The sequence below is a fragment of the Diceros bicornis genome, chromosome 34, assembly GCF_020826845.1.
Source record: "Diceros bicornis minor isolate mBicDic1 chromosome 34, mDicBic1.mat.cur, whole genome shotgun sequence".
Lineage (NCBI taxonomy): Eukaryota > Metazoa > Chordata > Mammalia > Perissodactyla > Rhinocerotidae > Diceros > Diceros bicornis.
This window is the reverse complement of record NC_080773.1, coordinates 30065588-30087170: the sequence shown is the minus strand read 5'-3', so window position 1 is coordinate 30087170 and position 21583 is coordinate 30065588. Positions and strand designations below refer to the sequence as shown.

The window sequence follows — 21583 nt, the reverse complement described above, 5'->3', positions numbered from 1 at the left end:
GGTTCCCCCCTTTGCCGAGGGTTTTGGAATATAGACAAGAGTGCTATCCTTTCATAGAAGGCAGGGAGGAAACAAACTAAGAGGGAGGAGTGAAAGGAAAGTAGACAGGCCTGGTACAGACATCATGGGAAAGCTGTCTGCCTCAGATGTTGGCTGCTTCTCTTCCTAATCAATTTGACTTGGAGGTCCCCAGCATTTTACAGGACTAGATGTCAGGTGGAGCCTTCTTTAGCTGTGAGCTGTGTATCCCAGGCATGCATCTCTGAAGTTTGACTGCTATCTGGGTAATGATAGGGCCTACTATGGTCCCTTCCAAGGATATTTCAAGAGAAGTATAAATGGGAAACGCTTGGAGTATCCTAATCAGACATTTAAGGAAACTAGAACTTAGGATACAGTCTAGCTTACAGGTATAACAAAGCCTTAAAGACAATAAATAGGACGAGAATTTAATATCTACAAAGGTGAAAAGATAATTTCTATCTCCACAATTAACTCCACTTTTATTAAAGATAATCATAGTAAAACTAATTTGTTTCTATAAAACTTGACCAGGTTGATATAAATGCAGCATAAAAGTGATTGATCATATAAGCTCTTTTTTAAGATTGCTTTGCTGCAACTTTGTAAGTCAAGTACTAGGCTGATTTTTCCAAGCATTTCCTTAACACTGTCTGGTCATTTCCAAGTCTCTGTACATCTTTCTTGAATATTCTAGTCAAAGCCTCAGTTGTAGCCAATGTTTCCAACTGTGTCTTCCTACAAGGGGAACAGACCTTGACTGATGCAAATACATATATTGTCTTGAAAAGGATACTTAAGTGTTTTCGAATTCTGGAAGGATTGGGTAGACAGAAAAAGATAAATGTTTCAACCCTTGTTGCAAAGATACTCTTTACCAAACTGCCATAACTTATAGACAGCTTTAAGGGGAGGACAAAAAGTGGCGCTTTACATCTCGAAAACAAAACATCAAAGGCGTCAGTGCTCTACCCGAGTTCCAGAAATTTCCACCCAGTTCAATGTTATGATCTTAAAGTTATCAAAACCTGTATTCCAGAGTAGTTGTCAAAGTCTTATCCATGAATCTCTGTGAAAATGACAGATATCTGTGAAAGTATAAGAGTACAAGAAAAACTGTCTATAACTGACAAAAGACTTTTTAAAAAGCCAATGGTAAATGCAACTGACAAGGAAATTTGGGTATTTTTGTGACATACATTTTAGATAGCTACTAGAATTACAAGTAATAACATTATATTATGACATATTAGATGTTTAGGAATTTTATACAATTTCTAGAATACTTTTTAGTAACAATCTCCCATACCATCCAACCTAAAAGTGTTTATTATTGCTAATTCAGTCATGCTTCTCATGCAATGTAATATACCAAATAAGCCTAATTAGCGTAATATCTCTCTTTTTGTAAGGAAAGGAAACAAACTTTTCGCTCTCTCTCAGATGTCCTCTGGAAAATCCCAAAGTTACATCCAGGCTGAAGGCTTTGTTTAGAATTTGTATGTTTTGGGAAGCTTATCAAAAATTTCAAAAGATTTGGATACTTGATCAAATAGGATCACAGATCACTATGAAATAATACCTAAGTATCTCTTTGACCAAAGTAAAAATAAAAGGTTTCAAAGGCAAACACAAAAAAATTACACGGTTGTAAGGAAAACAAATCTTTTAATACTAAGAAGACTCAGTTCTCTTAAGTAATTAAAACCTGACATAAACAATACAGGAAGTTATTTTGATAAAACACAAAATCTCTGTTTTCTACACATATTACCTAAGGGTACAGAAGGTTTTACAATCTGTTATTAAGCAGACCAATAGCCTAAGGAAACCTGTCCTTTCAAGAGAAAAGACAATTTTTAATTTTGCATCAGCTTATTTAGGTATTAAAACTCACTATAAAACATTTATTTTAATCTTAGGCAGCCTTACCACATATTAATATTCCTTTCCTGGGGCTGGCCCCATGGCCTAGTGGTTAAGTTCAGCGAGCTCTGCTTTGGTGGCCTAGGTTCGCGGGTTTGGATCCCAGGTGCAGACCTACACCACTCGTCGGCCATGCTGTGGTGATGAACCAAATATAAAATAGAGGAAAATTGGCACAATCTTCCTCAAGCAAAAAGAGGAAGATTGGCAACAGATGTTTGTTCAGGGCTAATCTTCCTGACCAAAGAAAAAACTTTCCTTTCTCAAGATTCTTTCCAACAAACCTTCTACGATTTTTTTCATTTAGACATTTTCCTATGTTTTCCTCTTTCCCATTTAGAAGTATCCAGCATCTCTTTGGGACAAAATTACGTTATTTTCCCTCAACAAAATGCATTTCCAATCCTTATAGAGTCTTCTATCAACATATCCTACTTTCCTTTCATACAGAAATGTTTCCCTGATTGTTACATATATTGATTAGAAGTCTTAACTCTTAGAATCCTTAATTCCCAGTGAAAACCTAAGGAATAAGCAATTGTGAACTATATTAGCATTTTGTGGCTTGGCCAAATTATAAATCCTTTTTATAAATTTCCAGAAAAGTATGCCTTTTCTCACTGAAAATTTCTCAGTATGACATAAAACATGTTCACTAGCTGACTCAAATATCTTTAGCTTCTCTGCAATAGGAAGCCAAAAGTAGATAAACCTGTTTAGTAATTAATGTTCATCTTATTTGGAAATGATTTAGATATTCAGTGACCATCTATTATTTAGTTTACCTTAGTATAAACTTTGATCTTATTTGCACTTACTTAACTTGTTTTTAACAATCATGCTTCAATTTGACATTAAATAGGCAAACATCATCTTAAGGTCCTTTTCTGCTAGTAGAGATAAAATGAGCTTAAGAAACCCATATGGAATGAAAGTTTTATTGTCTGCATCGTATTGAGCATTGATAATTCTAAAAACATGCCTGTGTCAATTAAACCAACAACCGTAAGGTAGCTTTTATGTCCTAAAAATTAATCCTAGATCAAGTAAACATAAAAAAATTGGGTTAATTTCCATTGTATTTCTGAGGTTTAGGAATATTTAATTCATAAACACTTAATTTCAAGCCAATTAAATAGACCTCTTTTACAAATCAATCTTACCATCTAAAGGTAGAAACAATCATATAAATACACAGATATATACAACATAAAGATAGTCACAGAGACCTTCTAGCTTTTGTTTTAAAAATTTCAGCCACGTCTCAGATACACACTTCTAAGGAATAGTTGTATCCAAATTGCATTTCTGGAAGATGAACTGAGGTAAGGTTACTTGCTCAGATGGACAAAGTTTCAGCACTAGAGGTGGTACAGAAGGGAAGGAGAATGGCACCAGAGGTGGGCCCTGAGCACAAGACAAAAAAAACAACAGGAGAAGGGAAAGAGAGGCCTCAGAAGCCATTTTGTGTTCCCTCAGCTTTTTAGTTGTTTTTGGTAATTTAAATATGGTACCTTGTAGTGAGGCAGTTGTAGAATCTTGTGCACATTTGGAAGCCTCAAGGTCCCAATTAAAATAAACATACCATTCACTTTGCTTCATTTTGGAGCCATGGTCTTCCAATTTGGTTTTAAGAAAAATGAGTTTGGGCAGATCTAAAGTTCCCTATGATGACCATTATAATTTCAGACTACTCTTGGTCAGTTTTGCCTACTGAGTTAAAAATGCACATGTAGCAGGCCCAAAGTTCTCAAACAGTCAAGGTTCCTGAAGAAGGTTTTCCCTCAGATCATTTAGATGAATGGGATGGATGCCATTTCTGAAATCTCCTCTGAAACCCAAGAAAGTTACTAGAGTCCTAGCCCTGAACCTGGAAGGACTCTGAAAAGAAAAGAATGCTGCTGGATTCCCAACATTGATTCCAAAAGGAATGTGAAAACCAAAGAAAACTCCTGGATTTTCAGCAAGCACAAGTCCCAAAAGGAACTGTGCTACCTTCAGAAAACAACTGAATTCTCACCAAAGTGACTTCTTGAACCCAAGAAGAGAGCTTTCAACCAGGAGGACAAAGTCTCTTTCAGGATAGGACAAGCCTTCTCCTGATCCCAAATAAAGTTAGAAAGTTCAGAACGCAGTCAGAGCAGAGCTTAAAGTACAAGAGAAGACTCACCAAAACGAAAGTAGGCAGTGACTCACAGAAGCAATGAGCACAAGGGGCTTGATATGGGCACCTTGCTAGATTCCAGGGGTTGCCGTCTCTTGGGGGTCACCTCCTTTGGATCACACTTCAGATACCATATATACGAACCTTAAAAATAAAACAACCAGTTATTTTACCAACAAAACGAGTTTATTCAGGAGTTGCCAAAGAATTGCAATTCAGAACGTGCAGGCTGTGGAGATCCACAGGCAAATTCAACAAATGAGAGAGAAACATTATTTTATAGAGAAAAAGGAGGAAATTGGGAGGAGTAGTTTTGAATGAAAGTCCATTGGAGCAAAGCAAGTGTTCAGGGCGGTGATGATTTCTCATGGGCCAAGTTGCTGGCATAGTCCATTTCTGTTTGGGATGCAATGTATTTTTCTTCCTGTAATTAATGATTCTTTCCTGTTGATGACTCTGTTGGAATCTATAATTGACAATCTTCCTGTTGATGACATCTTTCTGATGGGGTCTATAATTGACTATCTTTCCTGTTATTGACTTCAGGTGGCACTGCATGGGAGTTTCCCCTTCTGGCCTCCTGACTCCATTTTAAATGCAATTTCCCTTAATTAATTATCACAATATTAATAAAAATATAAGTAGAGAAATTTAGGCTAAAATGCAATCTCACATTTTTCACCCCCACCTCTTACCAGGTAGAATTCCCAGCCAGGAAAAGAAGAGCTAGTGAGGTGGCAGCTAGGCCTTGATTTACTCAGACACCATCTTACGGGCTCAGCTTCTCTTGGGGAGCATAGGAGCTTCAACCAAGAAGTTTCCTGTCAACTTCAAGAGAAATCACTTCAGCTGGTCAGGAAAATTACCAAGCACATGTTATGTGTTTAATACCAGAGTAGAATATTGGATAAAAAATGTGGATTAGGGGCCCCCATCTAAGGCAAGGTGACTAAAGAAAATCTAGATGGAGAGTTCACATATCAGCACCTCATGACCCCAAATGGTGTAGGGTCCTGGCTCCTTCATGAAGATCCACTTCAAAGTTGGTCTGCCTGGAGTGACCAGAGGTCAGGGGAAGTGAGCTCAGCTCAGGGAGCCTGGGGCGATACAGGGACAGGAGAAGGATTGCTTCTATTCTCTTCCCCAAGAGAAATTTATCTTCCCAAGTTTCAATCTATTTGAGCCCATCATTTAAGTATTAGAAAAAAATAAGTAAATAAAACCTCAGTAAAATAATAGAGGATAAAACCCTTAAAAGTTTGGAAACTGTTATTAGTTCTGGGGAAAACGGATGACTGCTGTTTATTGAAAATAACCTTTGAGAAATTTCTGGAACATGTACAGTTGTGATCTGGTCGAATCAAAATCCAGTCAGCTCCACCTTCAGAATATCCACAGGGATCAGAAAAGGACCTATTAACTCGAATATTTCAAATTAAAAATTATTAAAGGTGTAAATGATGCTATTGCAAATGTGAAAAACTAGAAATACTATTTGGATGTATTGTTCACTAAGGGAATAGATATCTTTATCAAGCATTTCTGAAATATCAATTTCAAAATTGATATTTCATTAGTTAAAAGCAAAGCCAAATATCTCCAAAAGAGTCCACCTTTTACAAGGCTCACTATCTGCACATGACATAACACGTTCAGAAACAGGAAAAAAAAGAGAGACAGGTTAAAATACCTGATTTATCTAAAATAATTTTAGGTTGAAAATAATGTTCCAAATAACTGAGAAATTTTAAAAATTGAAATTGCTATTAATTAATGACTTCAGCAAAATACAGGACGTCAACTAGGACCTCTGAAACCTATTTGTATTACAAATTCATCTGAAGAAGTGTGGATTAGTATAACAAATTTAAGGAAAGAAAAATTAATTTCTATCCATGCGAGAAGAAATTTTTCTTTTAAAACAACGCGTCAGCCCTCCATCCCCACAGCACAGGGCCTGGCCACCTGAAGCCCAGGGATGTGTCTCTGCCTCCCAAGTGAATGGGAACAGAAAGAGAAATTAGGCTCTGCTGGGGTTAGTATAAAGTTGCACACTCCGCGCAGCCACAGTTCTGCACTTCATGTCACATTCTAGTTTCCCTCACCTACACGGACGATTCCGCCTTTTGCTTAAAGAAGTTGTAACTGTCGGAGTCTCACACGTTCCTGGATCCCACGACCCCCACAGCCTCCCGCCCCGCCCCCACAGGGCGCAGCGCCCCAGCCGCCTCCTCACAGGACAGGCGGCTCCATCCGCGCGTCAAAAAGCTTCCAGGTGATTCGTTGTCAGTTTGTTAAGCGGAAATATCTCGGCTTCCAGGATAAGTGTCCCACACACGTGTAATACTGTGGGAAGCCCGGCGGCAAAGGACACCAGACTGATTCAAAGGAACCCAAAAGCACAGGGCTAGAGGCTGTTGGGCAGCAAAACAAACATACGTGTAAAACTGAGGAGACGAGGAGAACGCCAGACACCTCGCCCAGCCCCGCCCCTACGTCGCCCGCGCCCTCTGACCCCGCGCCCCTGTGCCCGCCCCGCCCCGATACGCACGCGCATGCGCGGTTTCCTGGAGCGGGAGGCGGATCACGCGGAGTGACCGGCGCGCTCGGGTGAGTGAGTGTGTTTCTGGTTCGCACCTGCGCTTCCCGGTCCTCAGGCCCCCGCCCCTCACACCTGGTTTCGGGGACGCCCTCCGAGTTAAACTCGCTGAACCCCCTGCTCCGTCTCGCTGTGAGTTCGTCCCTTTCGCAGTGTCGCGGTGGACGTCCCGAGTCCTGTGGCTCCCAGCGGTCCGGAAGTCCGCGTCCGTTCCCCGTTAAAATCGCTCTGAGGCAGGTGCCCGCCCAGCCTTTCTGGCTTTTGTCCGCGTAGACACCGACCGACCGCCGGCCGCGTCGTTTTCCTGCTCCGAACCTTTCTCTGACGCCCCACTCCCCTCCCCCCGCCCAACCGCTTGGGCGCTCCTCACTCTGGAGCGGGCTACATGCCCTTCGCCACCTCCAGGGAGAGCAGAGGGGAACAGAGATGGGGAGAAAGAGGCAGAAATACATGGAGTTAGAGGCCACCAGAAAGTTTAGGGAGAAAGAAAGCAGAGGTTGAAAAAGAGTGGGACCAACACTCTGTAGGAGGAGGAATAGAGAGGGAGGGAAACACAAGGATGAGGAGAAACGGAGGGAGAAGCACACAAATGGACAGAGGAGAGGAGAGAACCAGAAGGACACAGAGACACAAATACAGAGAACACAACATATAGCGGTGGAGAAAGTTTTGGACCCAAACCCAGGGGAGTATTGAGTTGACTGGATGTGATATTAAGTTGTGAAGTAGTCCTGACTTGAGACTCTATAATCTAATTGAAGATTTGTTGAACTGCTAAAATTATGCAGAAGACAATGAGAGTTACAAATCCAGGTTTATGAGGCATCTGCGTCAGAAGATAATTCCATCTGCAGCTGCTATCCACCCTGAGGGCAGAGACTTAGCTCAGTCAATTCCAGGTCACCCTCTTCCCTTTCAAGAAATGGGGGAGGACTTTCTGTCCCTGTGGCTCATGTCATTCGTTTCTAAATTTGATGTATCCTCACACTTGTTTTAAGTGTTTTGTTTAATTTCCAAATTATTTTCCTTATTAATTTTATTGTTCAGAGAATGAGGTTCTATGCCTTCTACACTGTCATATATTGGAACTATTCTTTGATGTCTGTAAATAATTATAGTATTTCTCTATGCATCTGGTAAGGATGCTGATATTTTAACACAAAAAGCCTAGTTTAACCAGTTAGTTTAAAAGTGAACAGGTTATGTCTTCCCTAAAGTGATCTGTTAAAGTAGTGACTTCTGAGCTGAAGTCTGCAACTATGTAGATGTCCCCGCAAGTCCCCTTTGTCCTTTCTGTGCAGATGTTGAAGGATGGGCTGGATGGATGTGGAACTTTGTTCCAGTAGCGCCCATGTGTCCATGATGAACAGATTGCTCAGAGCCCATCTCCTAGTGACTCTCTTTCATGTTTTCCAAGACTAATAACTATTTGTACCTTCATTTTTAAAATACTTTTCTGGAAAAGAGGAATTAAATGCTTGAGTTTGATTAAACCCATGAAAGAGAATCTTCATGTGAAATGTAATCTGGAATTAGAGCAGACCTTTTCTACTGCCCTGTCCAGGCCACCACTTACACCCCGTTCTGCTCACTGAACTCAGACCTCTTCAGGGTAACTTGGTAAACTTTCTCCCCTCTGAGCCCCAGTGCTCCCACCTGTAATGTGGAGATGATAGAGTAGACCAGGAATTCTGAGTCTGAGCTAATGGGATCCCTGAAATGATTTTCAAAATTTGTCGTGTGTCTGCATTGGACAGTTTTCTAGTACAGGGTGCCCAGTTATTATTTGCAATGTGTCCCAGTCCTCCAAAAATAATGAAAACCACTAAGAAAGAGGCAGGGGCAGAGGCCCAGAGACAGAGGCATGCCTCTCTTTCAGCTTCACTGTCTCCTCCTCTGTGTTTCATAGGTAAATGTTAAGTTTCATTGTGTCGTCTCCTGGCAATAAACCCTCTAATGGTTTCCCATCACCCTCAGTAAAAAAATCTAAGCTCATCCCTGTTGCTACAGCAGGGAGCTCTGGAGTTGAGTAGCCCATCAGACTTGGTGCAAATTGAGGGAAGGCACAAGGCTTCCATATCCTGCATCAACCAATCACTGGATTCGGGCTACCTGGGGAGGAGTCAAGATTTTGGATAAGGCAGTTTCCTTACACTTCATGCCAGGTGGACAAAGGACAGTGCAGTTGCAGCAGAGTGTGTGGGTTTGGTAGGAGGGGAGGGCTTCCTGGAGAACTGTGTGAAAAACTCACATATTGGTCTCTGTATGGAGTTTATTGCCCCTGCTCCCTCCTGTTACAGTGGGCAACAAAGAGCTGTCTGTCCCCTGTATTGTGGTTCTCCGTATGTGTATACTTGTGGCAGAGGAAGGGGGTGTGGGGATTCTAAGCATTGAACAACGTATTTTTGTCATACAGAATAATCTAACCTGAGAATCTCAGAGGAAGAGGAAAGAAAGGTGGAATGGCTCTTTCCAAGGTAAAAGTCACATTCTTAGTTGATTGTTCTGTTCTCTCCTTCCTAAATTGCCATATGTTGGACTTGCTAATCTTCTCTGTCTCTGAAGGGTCCTACCTAAAGTGTTGACTTAGTGTTATTTAGCTGACAGTACTCTTCAAAGTATTCTAGAGATTCAGTGGAATCCCCACCAAAATCCCAACAGTCTTTTTTGCACAAATAGGAAACCTAATTTTAAAATACACATTGAATTGTTAAGGACCCAAAATAACCAAAACAATGGTGAAAAAGAAGAACGAAGTTGGAGGATAAAATTCCCGATGTGAAACTTGATTACAAACCTAGAGTAATCAAAACTGTGGTTCCAGCATGAGGATAAAAATATAAATCAGAGCAATAGAACTGAAAGTCCACAAATAAACCCACACGTCTCTAATCAGTTCCTTTTTTACAAACTTGTAAAAACTTTCACTGAGAAAAGAATAGTTTCTTAAGAGGTGCTGAAACAACTGCACATCCACATGAAAGAGAATGAAATTGAACCTCTACCTTTCCCCATTTAAAAAATTAATTCAAAATGAACCAAAGAGTAAATGTAAACCTAAAACTATAAAACTCTGATGAAAACACACAGGTAAATCTTTTCTTTTGAGGAAGATTAGCCCTGAGGTAACATCCATCGCCAGTCCTCCTCTTTTTGCTGAGGAAGACTGGCCCTGCCCTGGGCTAACATCCATGCCCGTCTTCCTCTGCTTTATATGGGATGGCGCCACAGCATGGTTTGACAAGCAGTGCATCAGTGCAAACCTGGGATCCGAACCTGTGAACGCAGGCTGCTGCACCGGAGCATGCGCACTTAACCACTGTGCCACTAGGCCGCCCCAGGGGTAAATCTTGATAACCTTGGATTTGGCAGTGGACTTTTAGATATGACACCAAAAGCAAAGAGAGAAAGACAAAATAGATAAATGGGTCTCCATCAAAATGAAAAAATATGTGTATTGAAGGGCACTATCACATAAGTGAAACACAGTCTACCAAATGCGAGAAAGTATTTGCAAATCACGGATCTGGTCAGATTCTAGTATCCAGAATATATGAAGAACTCCTGCAACTCAATCAGAGTTGAAAGAACTTGATTAAAAAAATGGTCAAAGGACTTTAATAGACATTTCTGCATAAAAGATGTACAGTGGCCAACAAGCACATGAGGAGGTTGTCAATAACATCAGTCATCAGGAAAATGCAAAATCAAACCCACAATGGAATACCATTTCACATGTATGAGGATGAATATACTAAAACAGAAAATGGCAAGTTTTGGTAAAGATGTGGAGAATTTAGAATCCTGATACGCTGTTGGAAAATGGTGTCACTACTGTGGAATACAGTGTGGCAGGTCCTTAAAAAATTAAGCCATGTAACCAGTAATTCTACTTCTAGGTACATAGGCAAAAGAATTAAAAACAGATATTCAAACACATGTTCATAGCAGCATTATTAACATTAGCCAAAATGTGGTGACAACTCAAATGTCCATGAAAGGATGAGTGAATGAATAAAATTTGATATAATCATACAATGAAATTGTGAACTATAAAAAAGGAATACAGTACATCATGGATGAACAAAAACTATTATTCTCAGTGAAAGAAGCCGGACACAAAAGGGTCACATGTTTCATACCATTCCAGTGATATGCAAGTATCTAAAATAGGGACAGAAAGCATATTAGTGTTTACCAGGGCCTGGGGGGAGAGGGGAGTGGGAAGCAACTGCTTAATGGGTGGTGGATTTCCTTTGGGATGAGAAAGATGTTTTTGAACTAGATAGAGGGGATGTTTGTAACTGTGAATGTACTAAATTCTACTCTATTGTAGTTTAAAATGGCTAACTTTATGTGAATTACACCTCAGTTAAAAGAAAATTAGAGCACTGTAACTTGCTCAGAATTTTACTACATCATCAGTGAGAACACTTGACTCCAGCTGAGTCAATCCTTACACATCTCTGCTTGTCCCATTTTGTGTCAAAATAATAACTCTGTCCCTGTTGACATGGTGAAATGTGCTCTCTTTTCAGGGATGGTTGACCTTCAGGGATGTGGCTATAGAATTCACTCGGGAGGACTGGGAATGCCTGGACCCTGCTCAGAGGGCCTTGTACAGGGACGTGATGTTGGAGAACTACAGGAACCTGCTTTCCCTGGGTGAGGATAACTTCCCCTCTGAAGTTGGTAGCTACTTTTGTATATCTTTGCGTTCTCCCTTGTGAGTCTCTTGGGAGTTCCTGACTTTCTTGTCTGAGTTCCAAATCCCTGTTCTTGAGAGAGTGATTGAAACTGTTTGGTTCAGAAAGGAAAGGCTTCCTAGTGAGGCACATGGACCCTAACCGTCCCCTTACTTCAGAAGTTCTCCACATGTTGTGCTTGGTTAGTGGTGGTTGCAGAACAGTAATAGTCAGAGAATCTTATGGCAAATTTTTAAAAGTGTCTGATTCTGTGGTTTTACTGTTGTGCTTTTGATTCAGTAGTTCTTGGGAGAGAGCTAGATGCCTGCATAGGCTTTTTTCCTTTCCTGTGGAAGATTTGCCCTGAGCTAATGTCAGTTACCAACCTTTCTCTCGCTCTCTTTTTTTTTTTTTTTTTTTTTTTAGCTTGAGAAAGATTAGCCCTGAATTAACATCTGTTCCAATCTTCCCCTTTTGACATGTGGCTCACTGGCACAGCGTGGCTGACAAGTGGTGTAATTCTGTGCCTGTGGGCTGAACTGGTGATCCTGGGCCGCCAGAGCAGAGTATGCCAAAATTAACCACTATGCTACCGGGCCAGCCCCAGATACCTGCATACTTAAAATAACAGGAGGCAGTCAGTTGACTGATTTTTGAAATACTTTTCTAGACCCATCAATAATGTCTTCTCTTAGTTGAACAAAGATCTGGGGATACGTTCTGGAAGGACATAGCCTATGTCTTGCTTGTAAGTGGAAATCTCTCTTGAGTAGCATATTATCTCCATTTTTGAGCAAGGGACACAGTTCTGGCCTGTGGAGAGTGAAGGGAAAGTAGGAAAGAATGGAAACGGATTGGAATGTATGGAGATGTGAACACAAGTAAGAGCTCAGATAGATGGGCTCAGACTAAGCTGCCCTGTTAAATATTGTTTTAGAAACTGTCCTCAATGGGTAAAGGTTTGTGGGAAAATAAAAGTTTCTTTCTTATGAGCTCTCAAAAGACCTTCCCCCCACCAACCACAAACACACTTACCACTGCTATCGAAATGTGTAAATATTTAAACTTACACTCTACCATGATGCTCCAGCTCATGCAGAGGCAGGGAAAAGCTTTATCATGGCGTACAATACTCTGTTGTCTGGCTACTCTCACCACTGTGGCCCCTTGGTTTGAGGGAGACCAAGATGGCCTTCTCTATGGAGTCTTCTTTCCCCTTCTTCTCTCTTGTTTCTCATTCCATAGAGGTCAGATTTGAGGCCTCTATAGTCCTGACTCCAGGACCTATTCACTTTCCATTCACATTTTGTATTCTTGGGAGAACTTCTCAGGAGATGGACAAGAAAATAGCTGCTCTTCCATTGTCGCTGGGGTTCTGTGAAACTCCCTGGGCTGTGTCAAGCCCTGCCTGCCTGTTCAGGCCCCTCAGCCATCTCTTCAGTTCTCTTTTTGCCACATGTGTGTAAAGAGGATTGGGATTTGAGATTGACACTGTGACTGAGCAGTAATGTAAAGACTAGACACTGAAATCCTCTCTTTGGTTCCCGTTGCTACATGGGAGTGTATCTCAGTCTTTCAGGCACTCACCCCACAGCCTGTAGGCATAACACACAGCCCCTTCTCAAGATTGCCCCAGAATCTGGCTCTATTTTACCCCCATACCTTAGATTTTTCTCCCTCTTTCTGCTCTGTCTGTTAGGGAACATAGAAAGACCTTGGTCTTCTTGATTTCTTATTCTCCTAAGATTTTCCCTCTGAAACTTGCTTTTGAAATACACATTCCAAGGGTCTGAAATTTCATCCTCTTTTTCTGTTGAGATAACTCATCTTTAGGTGATGGACAACTTCTGGTGGACTCTCCTGTGGACGGTGTTTACTGGGTAACAGAAAATTCTTGAAGGAGAGCACTGATTAATAATGATAGAAGATCATCCTGCTACTTACAGAAGTGCCTCTGGAAGCCAGTGGGTAGTGGTCAGCATGTCCCAAGATCCTGAGGTGGAAAGTATTAGAGCCTGACTGATAAATCAGTGTTTCCAGTTGTCCCGGTTTTTGAGGAGTTGATCACTGTCTCCTAAGGGCGCTATGACAGTACTGATCAGACATAATATGATCGTCTCCTTTGAGCAGGCGATAACTAAAAGATGTAGGAAATTAACCTAAGGAGAACACTGTCCAAGTTCACAACGTAATTTCTATGAGACTGTTGACTAAACTGCTTTTCATGCCACATTGCTTATCCCATGTGTGTGCTCTTCTTCATTCACCTTCAACAAATATGCTTTTGACACAACTTACTGAAGGAGTTTATAAAGTGAAATGATGCCAACATTTTTTAAATCTACTGTACTTTGTTTTGTTTAAGTCACTCATACTTTCATCGTGCAAACTTCATTGTTACAAATGACCTTGTTTTCTATTTATTTCATCAGTTGAATATTTTTGATGATACCCATAGTGTTCTTTTTTTTCCTGCAATTTTGAGTTGTGGGGTCATGAATGAATATTGTTTTATATACTTTATGTGATTTCTTTCTTGATTAGTTATGACTCAATATTAGTTTGTCCAAGACCTGTATAACCTCCAGAATTTTTTGAAAAGGTAGTCTTACTTATTATTTTTACGTCTGTTTCTTATGACTTAGTGCTTAGTAGCACTGAGACACCTTTTTTGGTGGACAATTTTTTGAGCATTTTTAGTTTCACAGCAAAATAGAGCAAATGGTACAGAGATTTCCCATGTATTGCCTGCCCCCACACATGCAGACCTTCCCCAGTATCAACATCCCACACCAGTGCGCTACATTTGTTACCATTCATGAACCTACACTGACACCTCCTTATCACCCAAAGTCCATCTTTACCTTAGAATTCACTCTTGGTGTTATACATTCTGTGGGTTGGACCAATGTATAATGACACATATCTACCATAATAGAATGATATAGACTAATTTGGCCCTAAGAATCCTCTGTGCTCTGCCTCTTCATCTCTCCCTCCTTCTTTACCCCTGCAACCACGGATCTCTTTACTGTCTTCATATGCCTTTTCAAAAATATCATATAGTTGGAATTAAACAGTATGTAGCCCTTTCAGGTTTTCTTCTTTCATTTAGTTATATGCATTTCAATTCCATCTATGTCTCTTCATGGCTTGATAGCACATTTCTTTTTAGTGCTGGATAATACTTTCATTATCTGGATGTGCCTCAGTTTATTTCTCTGTTCACCTTCTGAAAGACATTGTGGTTACTTCCAAGTTATGGCAGTTATGGATGAAGCTGCTATCAACATTCATGGGCAAATTTTTGTTGCGAATAAGTTTTCTACTCATTTGGGTAAATACGAAGGACCGTGGTTGCTACATCATGTTGTTAGACTATGTTCAGGTTTGTAAGAAACTCCAAAGTGTCTTCCAATGTTGCTGTACCATTTTTCATTCCCACCAGCAATGAAGGCGAGTTCTTCTTTGTCCACATCGTTGCCAGTGTTTCATGTTGTCAGAGTTCTAAATTTTGTCTATTCTCGTATGTGTGTAGTGGTATCTCTACACACTTTCCTCAATTAAATCTATTGCCTTTTTTAAACTGAGAATTTTTAATATTTTGAAAGCCCTTTTTTAGTTGTTACTTAGCTAGAGAAATACCATTCAAGTGGTTTTGCATATTTTTTTATATAAGATACATTGCTTTTTCCATAGTATGTGTAGTTTTCTGAAAAATACTTAAATTTGATTTTAATTCCACTGACTTTTTTTTGCTACAGTTTATTTGAATAATTCTGTCTAGATTCGTCATGCACAACTTTCTATACTAATTCTAATATTTAAATGACCCCTTTTATTTATTTAATAAAAACTAGGCATTTTTTTACACTGCATTGTTCCCTCATTACTACTGCTTCTGAGACTCGTGTTGCCCAGATAGTGTAAGTTCTTGAAATTACATATTTCAATTAACCAATGAGCTCGTTTTGTTCCCTACCCTCCTTTTCACCTGAATTCTCTAAAAAGTCACCTGGTCCTTATTGACACACATCCCATTGCTGTCCTTTTGTTCTGAGTATTATTGGACACTTATTTTGCTTAGCACATCTGTGCACATAGCCCTCTGTCGTGGATCACCGTGGTACCGCCAAAAATTGTTTCTACAGTTAAATGCTATGACTAACACCCTTTTTCCCTTGCCAACCATTCTTTGCTCTAGGGCATTTAGTAATTCTCTTTAAGGATACTGCTTTCTGATGATGTTTGTGAAGTTAGAACTGATTGCTTTTAGATTAGTGTGTATTAATTTCTGTAAATTCATAAGGATAGTAACTATATGTCTACTAATACACATAGAGCACTTCCCACATGCTATTTCTTTTATCTTTGGGATGGTAATGTTAAAAGAAAATGATTTCAAATAATTAAAATATTAAAGCAAAAGAGACTTTTATTTTTATATAACAAACAAGGACACTTAGATTAACAATATGTCAAAACTGATAAATTTCTATTTTTAAATCTATATAATAGAGTTCACGAGTTATGTTTTAGCAAATATAATCATATCCCCAAAGACTCGAAACCTTGGCAAAAGCCTGCTAACTTTTTTTCTAACACAGAACCCCCAGTCAGAGATCATCATCCAGCAGACGTGGTCACCCTCCATTACTCGACCTTTGAGAGGGTTTTATTGCATCCATACGTGTTTGTACAGAGTGAATCTGTCCATTCTTCTCTTGGTGGTCTTTTCCAGGTTTTTGCTTTCAGGTCTTAATTAGAACGTTCTCGTACTTGTCTTTTGGAATGTGTATGTGACTCTCTTGAGTGTATCCCTAAAAATGGAATTTATGGCATATTCAGTTTGATCACTTTTAGAGAAAATATTGGAATAGATGTAAATTTGCATTCTTCCCATAACACCACACAATCTCCCATTTTAATCTCTTCCTTGTTTCCATTATCCCTATAGTATAGTTCCTGCAGAATGAGTATTATGCCTCTTGCTGAAAGAGTTCCTCTCTTTTTCTAAATCCCAGTCCTGGCCTTTTCTCAGATCTTGTATTTATCGAAATGAATGACACTGGTGCCTTTCTGTATATTAACTTTGAGCACCTAGGCACCCCATTTTCCACAGGACCCATGCCTCCCAATGCACATGCACTGCATTATATCTTGTAGATTTTCTTTTTGTAATTTTTTCTGTATTGTTTTCTCTCACCTTAGATAATAAATTTTCAAACCACGTCCTATATACTATCCACATTTTTTGAACCTCTAAGTGGATAATTAAATGGTACCTCATAGAAAGTTGATCTGTGTACTAGCTATTGTATAGCTGTAGGTGTGAAATCGTAATTGAGATTTCTGACAGTCTTCCATAATTTTTTTTTGCTAAGGAAGATTTGCCCTAAGCTAACATCTGTTATCAATGTTCTTTGTTTTTTTTTTGCTTGGGGAAGATTCTCCCTGAGGTAACATCTGTTGCCAGTCTTCCTCTATTTTGTGTGTGGGCCATTGCCACAGCATGGCCACTGACAACTGGTTTAGGTCCACGACTGGAAACCTAACCCAGTCCACTAAACTGGAGTGCACCAAATTTAACCACTCGGCCACCTGCACTGGCTCTTCTTTTATTCTTTTTTTTTTTTTTTTTTTTTGCTGAGGAAGATTTGTCCCAAGCTTGCATCTGTTGCCAATCTTCCTCTTTTTCGTTGAGAAATATTGGCCCTGAGCTAACATCTGTGCCAATCTTTCTCTATTTTGTATATGGTTTGCCTCCACAGCATTGCCGCTGATGAGTGGTGTGGGTCTGCACCTGGAAATAGAACTTGTGCCACTGCAGCAGAGTTCACCAAACTTAACCAGTAGGCACCAGGGCTGGGCCCCCTAATGTTCAATTTTTCCAATAATGTTTGTTTATCTGAAACCGATGTTTCAAATTTAGTGATTCTCAACATATTGTTCCTTGTTACTATTGTGTGATCCTTCAGTGTAAATTCTTTCCTTAGTTCCTTAGGAAGAATTCTTGAGAATTTCAGAGACTATTATTTTGTATAATTGTGGTTGGTTATTAACTTACCTGGTGATTTATCATGTGTTACAAAAATGTTTTATTTCTTAATATTGTTTTATACGTATTTCTTTTAGTATCTTTTTCTTGCATCATATCAACACACCTTATTATAAACATTAAGAGTTATGGAAGAAAACCTCAAATCTCCATTAGGATTTTATGCCTGTGATTATGTACTATTCAGTATATAGATCAACTCTCTAACTATGGGGTATCATTTAATTATCCAGTTATATGGCCACAAAATATGTATAGTATGTAAAATGTGTTTTGAAAATTTATTATCAAAAGTGAGAGAAAAATATTAATATGGAAAAATTATAAAAATAAAAATGTAGAAACCTATATATTATAATGGTGTTTTAAGACATTGATTCAGAAATGTCATAACTTTGTTCATTATAAGGATTCCTTTTTGTATAATTATCTAATTCAATATAAAACATTTCTCTCTCATCTCTATTTAATAGGAAGACTTTCTGCTGGATTTGCAATAAAGGAATTATCACCAAGAGAAGACATTAATGAAGGAGAGTTCTACCATGTATGGGAAAGAAATGAAAGCCATGGTTTCAAGGATTTTGACCTCAAAGAACTCATGGAAAATATGCATGAGTTTGGGAGTATGTGGGGATATGATGCCAGAAATCACAGAAGAGTGCCTTTAGTCCATAATGGAAAGCTCAGTCATAGAATAGATGAATGTAATAAATCCACAAATAATTTTCCTCGAAAGGAGAGTGTCTCTGCAAAAAATAATACATACCAATATTTCATGCATGATGAGCCATTTATAGGCAATTTGCTGAAACTGAAAAATAACGTAAATGATGCTGGAAAGGACTATACAATGTGTCTGGAAGGTAAAACTCAATTAAATTTGCAGGCACAGCAGGCTGAACTGCAGAGATTTCAAACTGAGGAGAAAATTTATGAATGCAATCAAGTTGAGAAATCTATCAACCATGGTTCCTCATTTTCAACACTTCAACAAATTCCTCCCAGTGTTAAAAATATATGTAATAAATATAAGAAGGTTTTAAAATATCTTTTCTTGGCAATATGGGCAAGCACACACTAGAGAAAAATCTTACAAATGTAGTAAGTGTGGGAAGGCTTTTAGCAAAAGCTCATACCTCTCAAATCATGAGAGAAATCGTTCTGGACAGAGACCTTACAACTGTGATGAATGTGGCAAAGCTTTTACCCTTTTTGTAAGCCTTAAAAGGTATCAGATAATCCATACTGGAGAGAAACCTTGCAAATCTAGTGAGTGTGGCAAGGCCTATAGGCAAAAGTTACACCTTGAAATTCATCAGAGAATTCATACTGGGGAGAAACCTTACAAATGTAGTGAATGCAGCAAAGACTTTGCTAGGCAGTCAAGGCTTACTCAACATAAGAGAATCCACGCTGGAGAGAAACCTTAGAAATGTAATGAGTGTGGCAAGGTATGTAGTCAAAAGTCACGTCTTACAGTTCATCAGAGAATTCCTACTAGAGAGAAACCTTACAAATGTAATGAGTGTCTCAAAGCCTTTGCTGATTGGTCAGGATTTGCTAGGCATAAGAGAATCCATACTGGAGAGAAACTTTACCAATGTAATGAGTGTGGCAAATCTTGTACCCAATTTTCATGCCTTAAAAAACAAGAAAATCTATACTGGAGAGCAACCTTACAAATCTATTGAGTGTGACGAAGCTTTTATTGATGTTTCATCTGTTAACTCAAAAAAAATCCATACTGGAGAGAAACCTTAAACAGTAGTGAATGCAGCAGAGGCTTCGGTGAGCATTCAAGCAGCATAATAGAATCCATACTGGAGAGAAAATATGCCTAATGTGGCAAATCTTTTACCCAATTTTCAAGCCTTATTCAGCATGAGAGAATCCATACTGGAGAGACCTTACAAATATAATGAGTATGGCATAATTTTACCCAATTTGCAAGCCTTACTAGGCATCAGAAAATACATACTGAAAAGAAACATCATAAACCTAATATAGGTAGCAGTAGTTTTATTCAAAAGCTCAAGCTTTGGGGATTCTCAGAGAATTCATAGTAGAAAGAAACCTTACAACTGTAATGGGAACAAAACTTATGCGAGTGTTCAAGGCTTACTCAACATCAGAGACTCCATTGTGGAGAGAAAGCGTGTAATAGTAACGTATATGTCCAAGCTGGTAACCAGGGCTCAGACCACATTTGGTATCAGAATATATATCTTTGAGAGAAGCACTGAGATGTAATGTATGGTAGGTGTATCCAAAGTTTAAGACTCGTGGAACATAATTCTTGCTGGAGAGAAATCTTATAAATGTAATGAGTGTGATCAGCTTCACCAAATATGCAGAACTTGATGGTCATGAAAGAATTCATATAAAAATGGAAACCGTATAGATATGTCAAGGCCTGTCAGCAATGACCTCAGTATTCACCAAGGAATTCATACTGGACAGAAATATGATGAATGGAAAATGATAAATTGTTTAACCAGTTCTCGCAGCGGAATACACATAACAAAATTCATACTAGGGGGAACTAATTCCTTTACATTTGATGATGAACCAGCCTCAGATGTTGAATTCCACAGAGAATTACAAGTCCAAATTATTTAAAACTCATGAGATGATGTGTATCAAGAAAAGACAGCAGTGGAAAGGTCTATCTTCAGTTTATAAAATGTTTTTATTCAGTTATTTGAGGTTTCTTGAAAAGGCTATGTTAATATTGATGACTTAGAATCTGAAGTTTGGAAGCCTGTTGATGTTATAGTTTGATTACATGCTCTTCACTTGTCACCATGATGGTCTCCAGGAAAGGGTTGGTAAAACAAAAACCCTTCATTAGGAGGGTTTATTCATATCCATGGAAACTGGGAAAAGTAGTACACTGATTTTAAAGTACACTGTGGTATAAATTTGAGAGCATGGGCAGTGGCAGAGAATAGATATCAAATATTATCTAAATTACCTTGCTTTCTGTGGTCAGAGACTCTAGATTTGTTGGTATGACTGTGGGCCTCTGTTGATTATAGGCAAGATTGCTATACCAGATGATCATGAAAAAGAGTAGCCTAGAACATCAGAGAATGATATTTTCACTTGAGTAGAATAATGGGTTAGTAGGGATGGCATATGTGGTAGAAGAAAAGGAGGGACATCGATGATCTCCCTCTCTTTTAAAAGGTAACGGGTGTTGTATATCATAAATTAATGAAGATTTGTCCTTTTTTTTTTTTTTTTTTTTTTGGAAACTGAAGAAACAGTTACAGAGGACAGTTAAATCAAAATAACCAGAGTAGATTGTATTTGTGAAGGATGCAAATTTGGCCACTGAAATTGCATTTTCATACTTGTTTATGTAGCATGTATTATACTTCTCATGTCTAAGTGTAATCTATTTTTGTAACCCGAATGAATCATGTGCCGTCTATTGACCCAAGCGTATCCCACCTCGTTGGAGTGCTTCATGATGAACGCTAATGAACACTAATCCTTAGGCTCTCTAGTTGAATGGCATCTTATAACCATTTCTTTCCATGTTACATTCAAAGAACTTACAACATTAGAAATATATATTCATAATTTGCTTATGAGTTATTCACTCCATAGTGTATTTCAAATTATTTCTGTGGCTATAAAGAAAATACTATGGTAGTGCAATTTCAGGTTCTCCCCCACTAAAACCTGCCTCTCTGTTCATAAATATATACCATATGATTATATACCTACATGCCTTTTTTTGTGTGCTGAAATAAGATGCATGGCTTGCACCTTTACATGATTTGAAAATAGAAATATAGTTAGCATATGAAAAATAATAGGAAATAAAAGAAAATTTCAGAAATAAGGATAAACCACAATATTTTTTCTGGCTTGAAGCACTCGGAAATAATTTCAAAAGATTAATGTTTATGAGTTTCTTCTTAAGAATGAGTATGCACAATGGGAATTTTTTATTGAAGGATAAACTAGAAATTTCTTGTACCGGCATTCTTAGGAGACATTGTGGCTTTGTTTCCAGATCACTGCAATAAAGCAAATATTGCAATAAATGAGTCACACAATTTTTTTGGTTTCCCAGTGTGTATAAAAGTTATGTTTACCATATATTGTAGCCTATT

The 21583-nt window shown here is 38.8% G+C and overlaps 2 protein-coding genes across 4 annotated transcripts; both read left to right on the top strand.

Moving 5' to 3' along the window:
* Window positions 1-9172: 9172 nt before the first annotated feature.
* Window positions 9173-17997, top strand: LOC131397349 (zinc finger protein 677-like). 3 transcript variants are annotated; one of them, XM_058530150.1, is made up of 3 exons: window positions 9173-9187; window positions 11249-11402; window positions 13229-13293. In XM_058530150.1, the coding sequence occupies exons 1-3, from the start codon at window positions 9173-9175 to the stop codon at window positions 13291-13293; spliced, it is 234 nt and encodes a 77-aa protein (XP_058386133.1). The 3 variants fall into 3 exon arrangements, 1 of the variants encoding a protein (XP_058386133.1); XR_009216743.1 differs by lacking the exons at window positions 9173-9187; window positions 13229-13293 and adding an exon at window positions 17927-17997 and having other exon boundaries at window positions 11312-11375; XR_009216744.1 differs by lacking the exons at window positions 9173-9187; window positions 13229-13293 and adding an exon at window positions 17927-17997 and having other exon boundaries at window positions 11341-11402.
* Window positions 17998-18081: 84 nt separating this feature from the next.
* Window positions 18082-19147, top strand: LOC131397691 (zinc finger protein 677-like). Its single transcript, XM_058530760.1, is given in 2 exon segments — window positions 18082-18492; window positions 18572-19147. Coding segments are annotated over 2 exon segments (987 nt in total).
* The last annotated feature ends 2436 nt before the right edge of the window (window positions 19148-21583 follow it).

Excerpts from the sequence above, each read along its gene's own strand:
- LOC131397349 (XM_058530150.1), top strand. Across the intron at positions 11,403-13,228 it reads TAACTTCCCCTCTGAAGTTG|GTGATGGACAACTTCTGGTG; the intron begins GTAGCTACTTTT and ends ACTCATCTTTAG.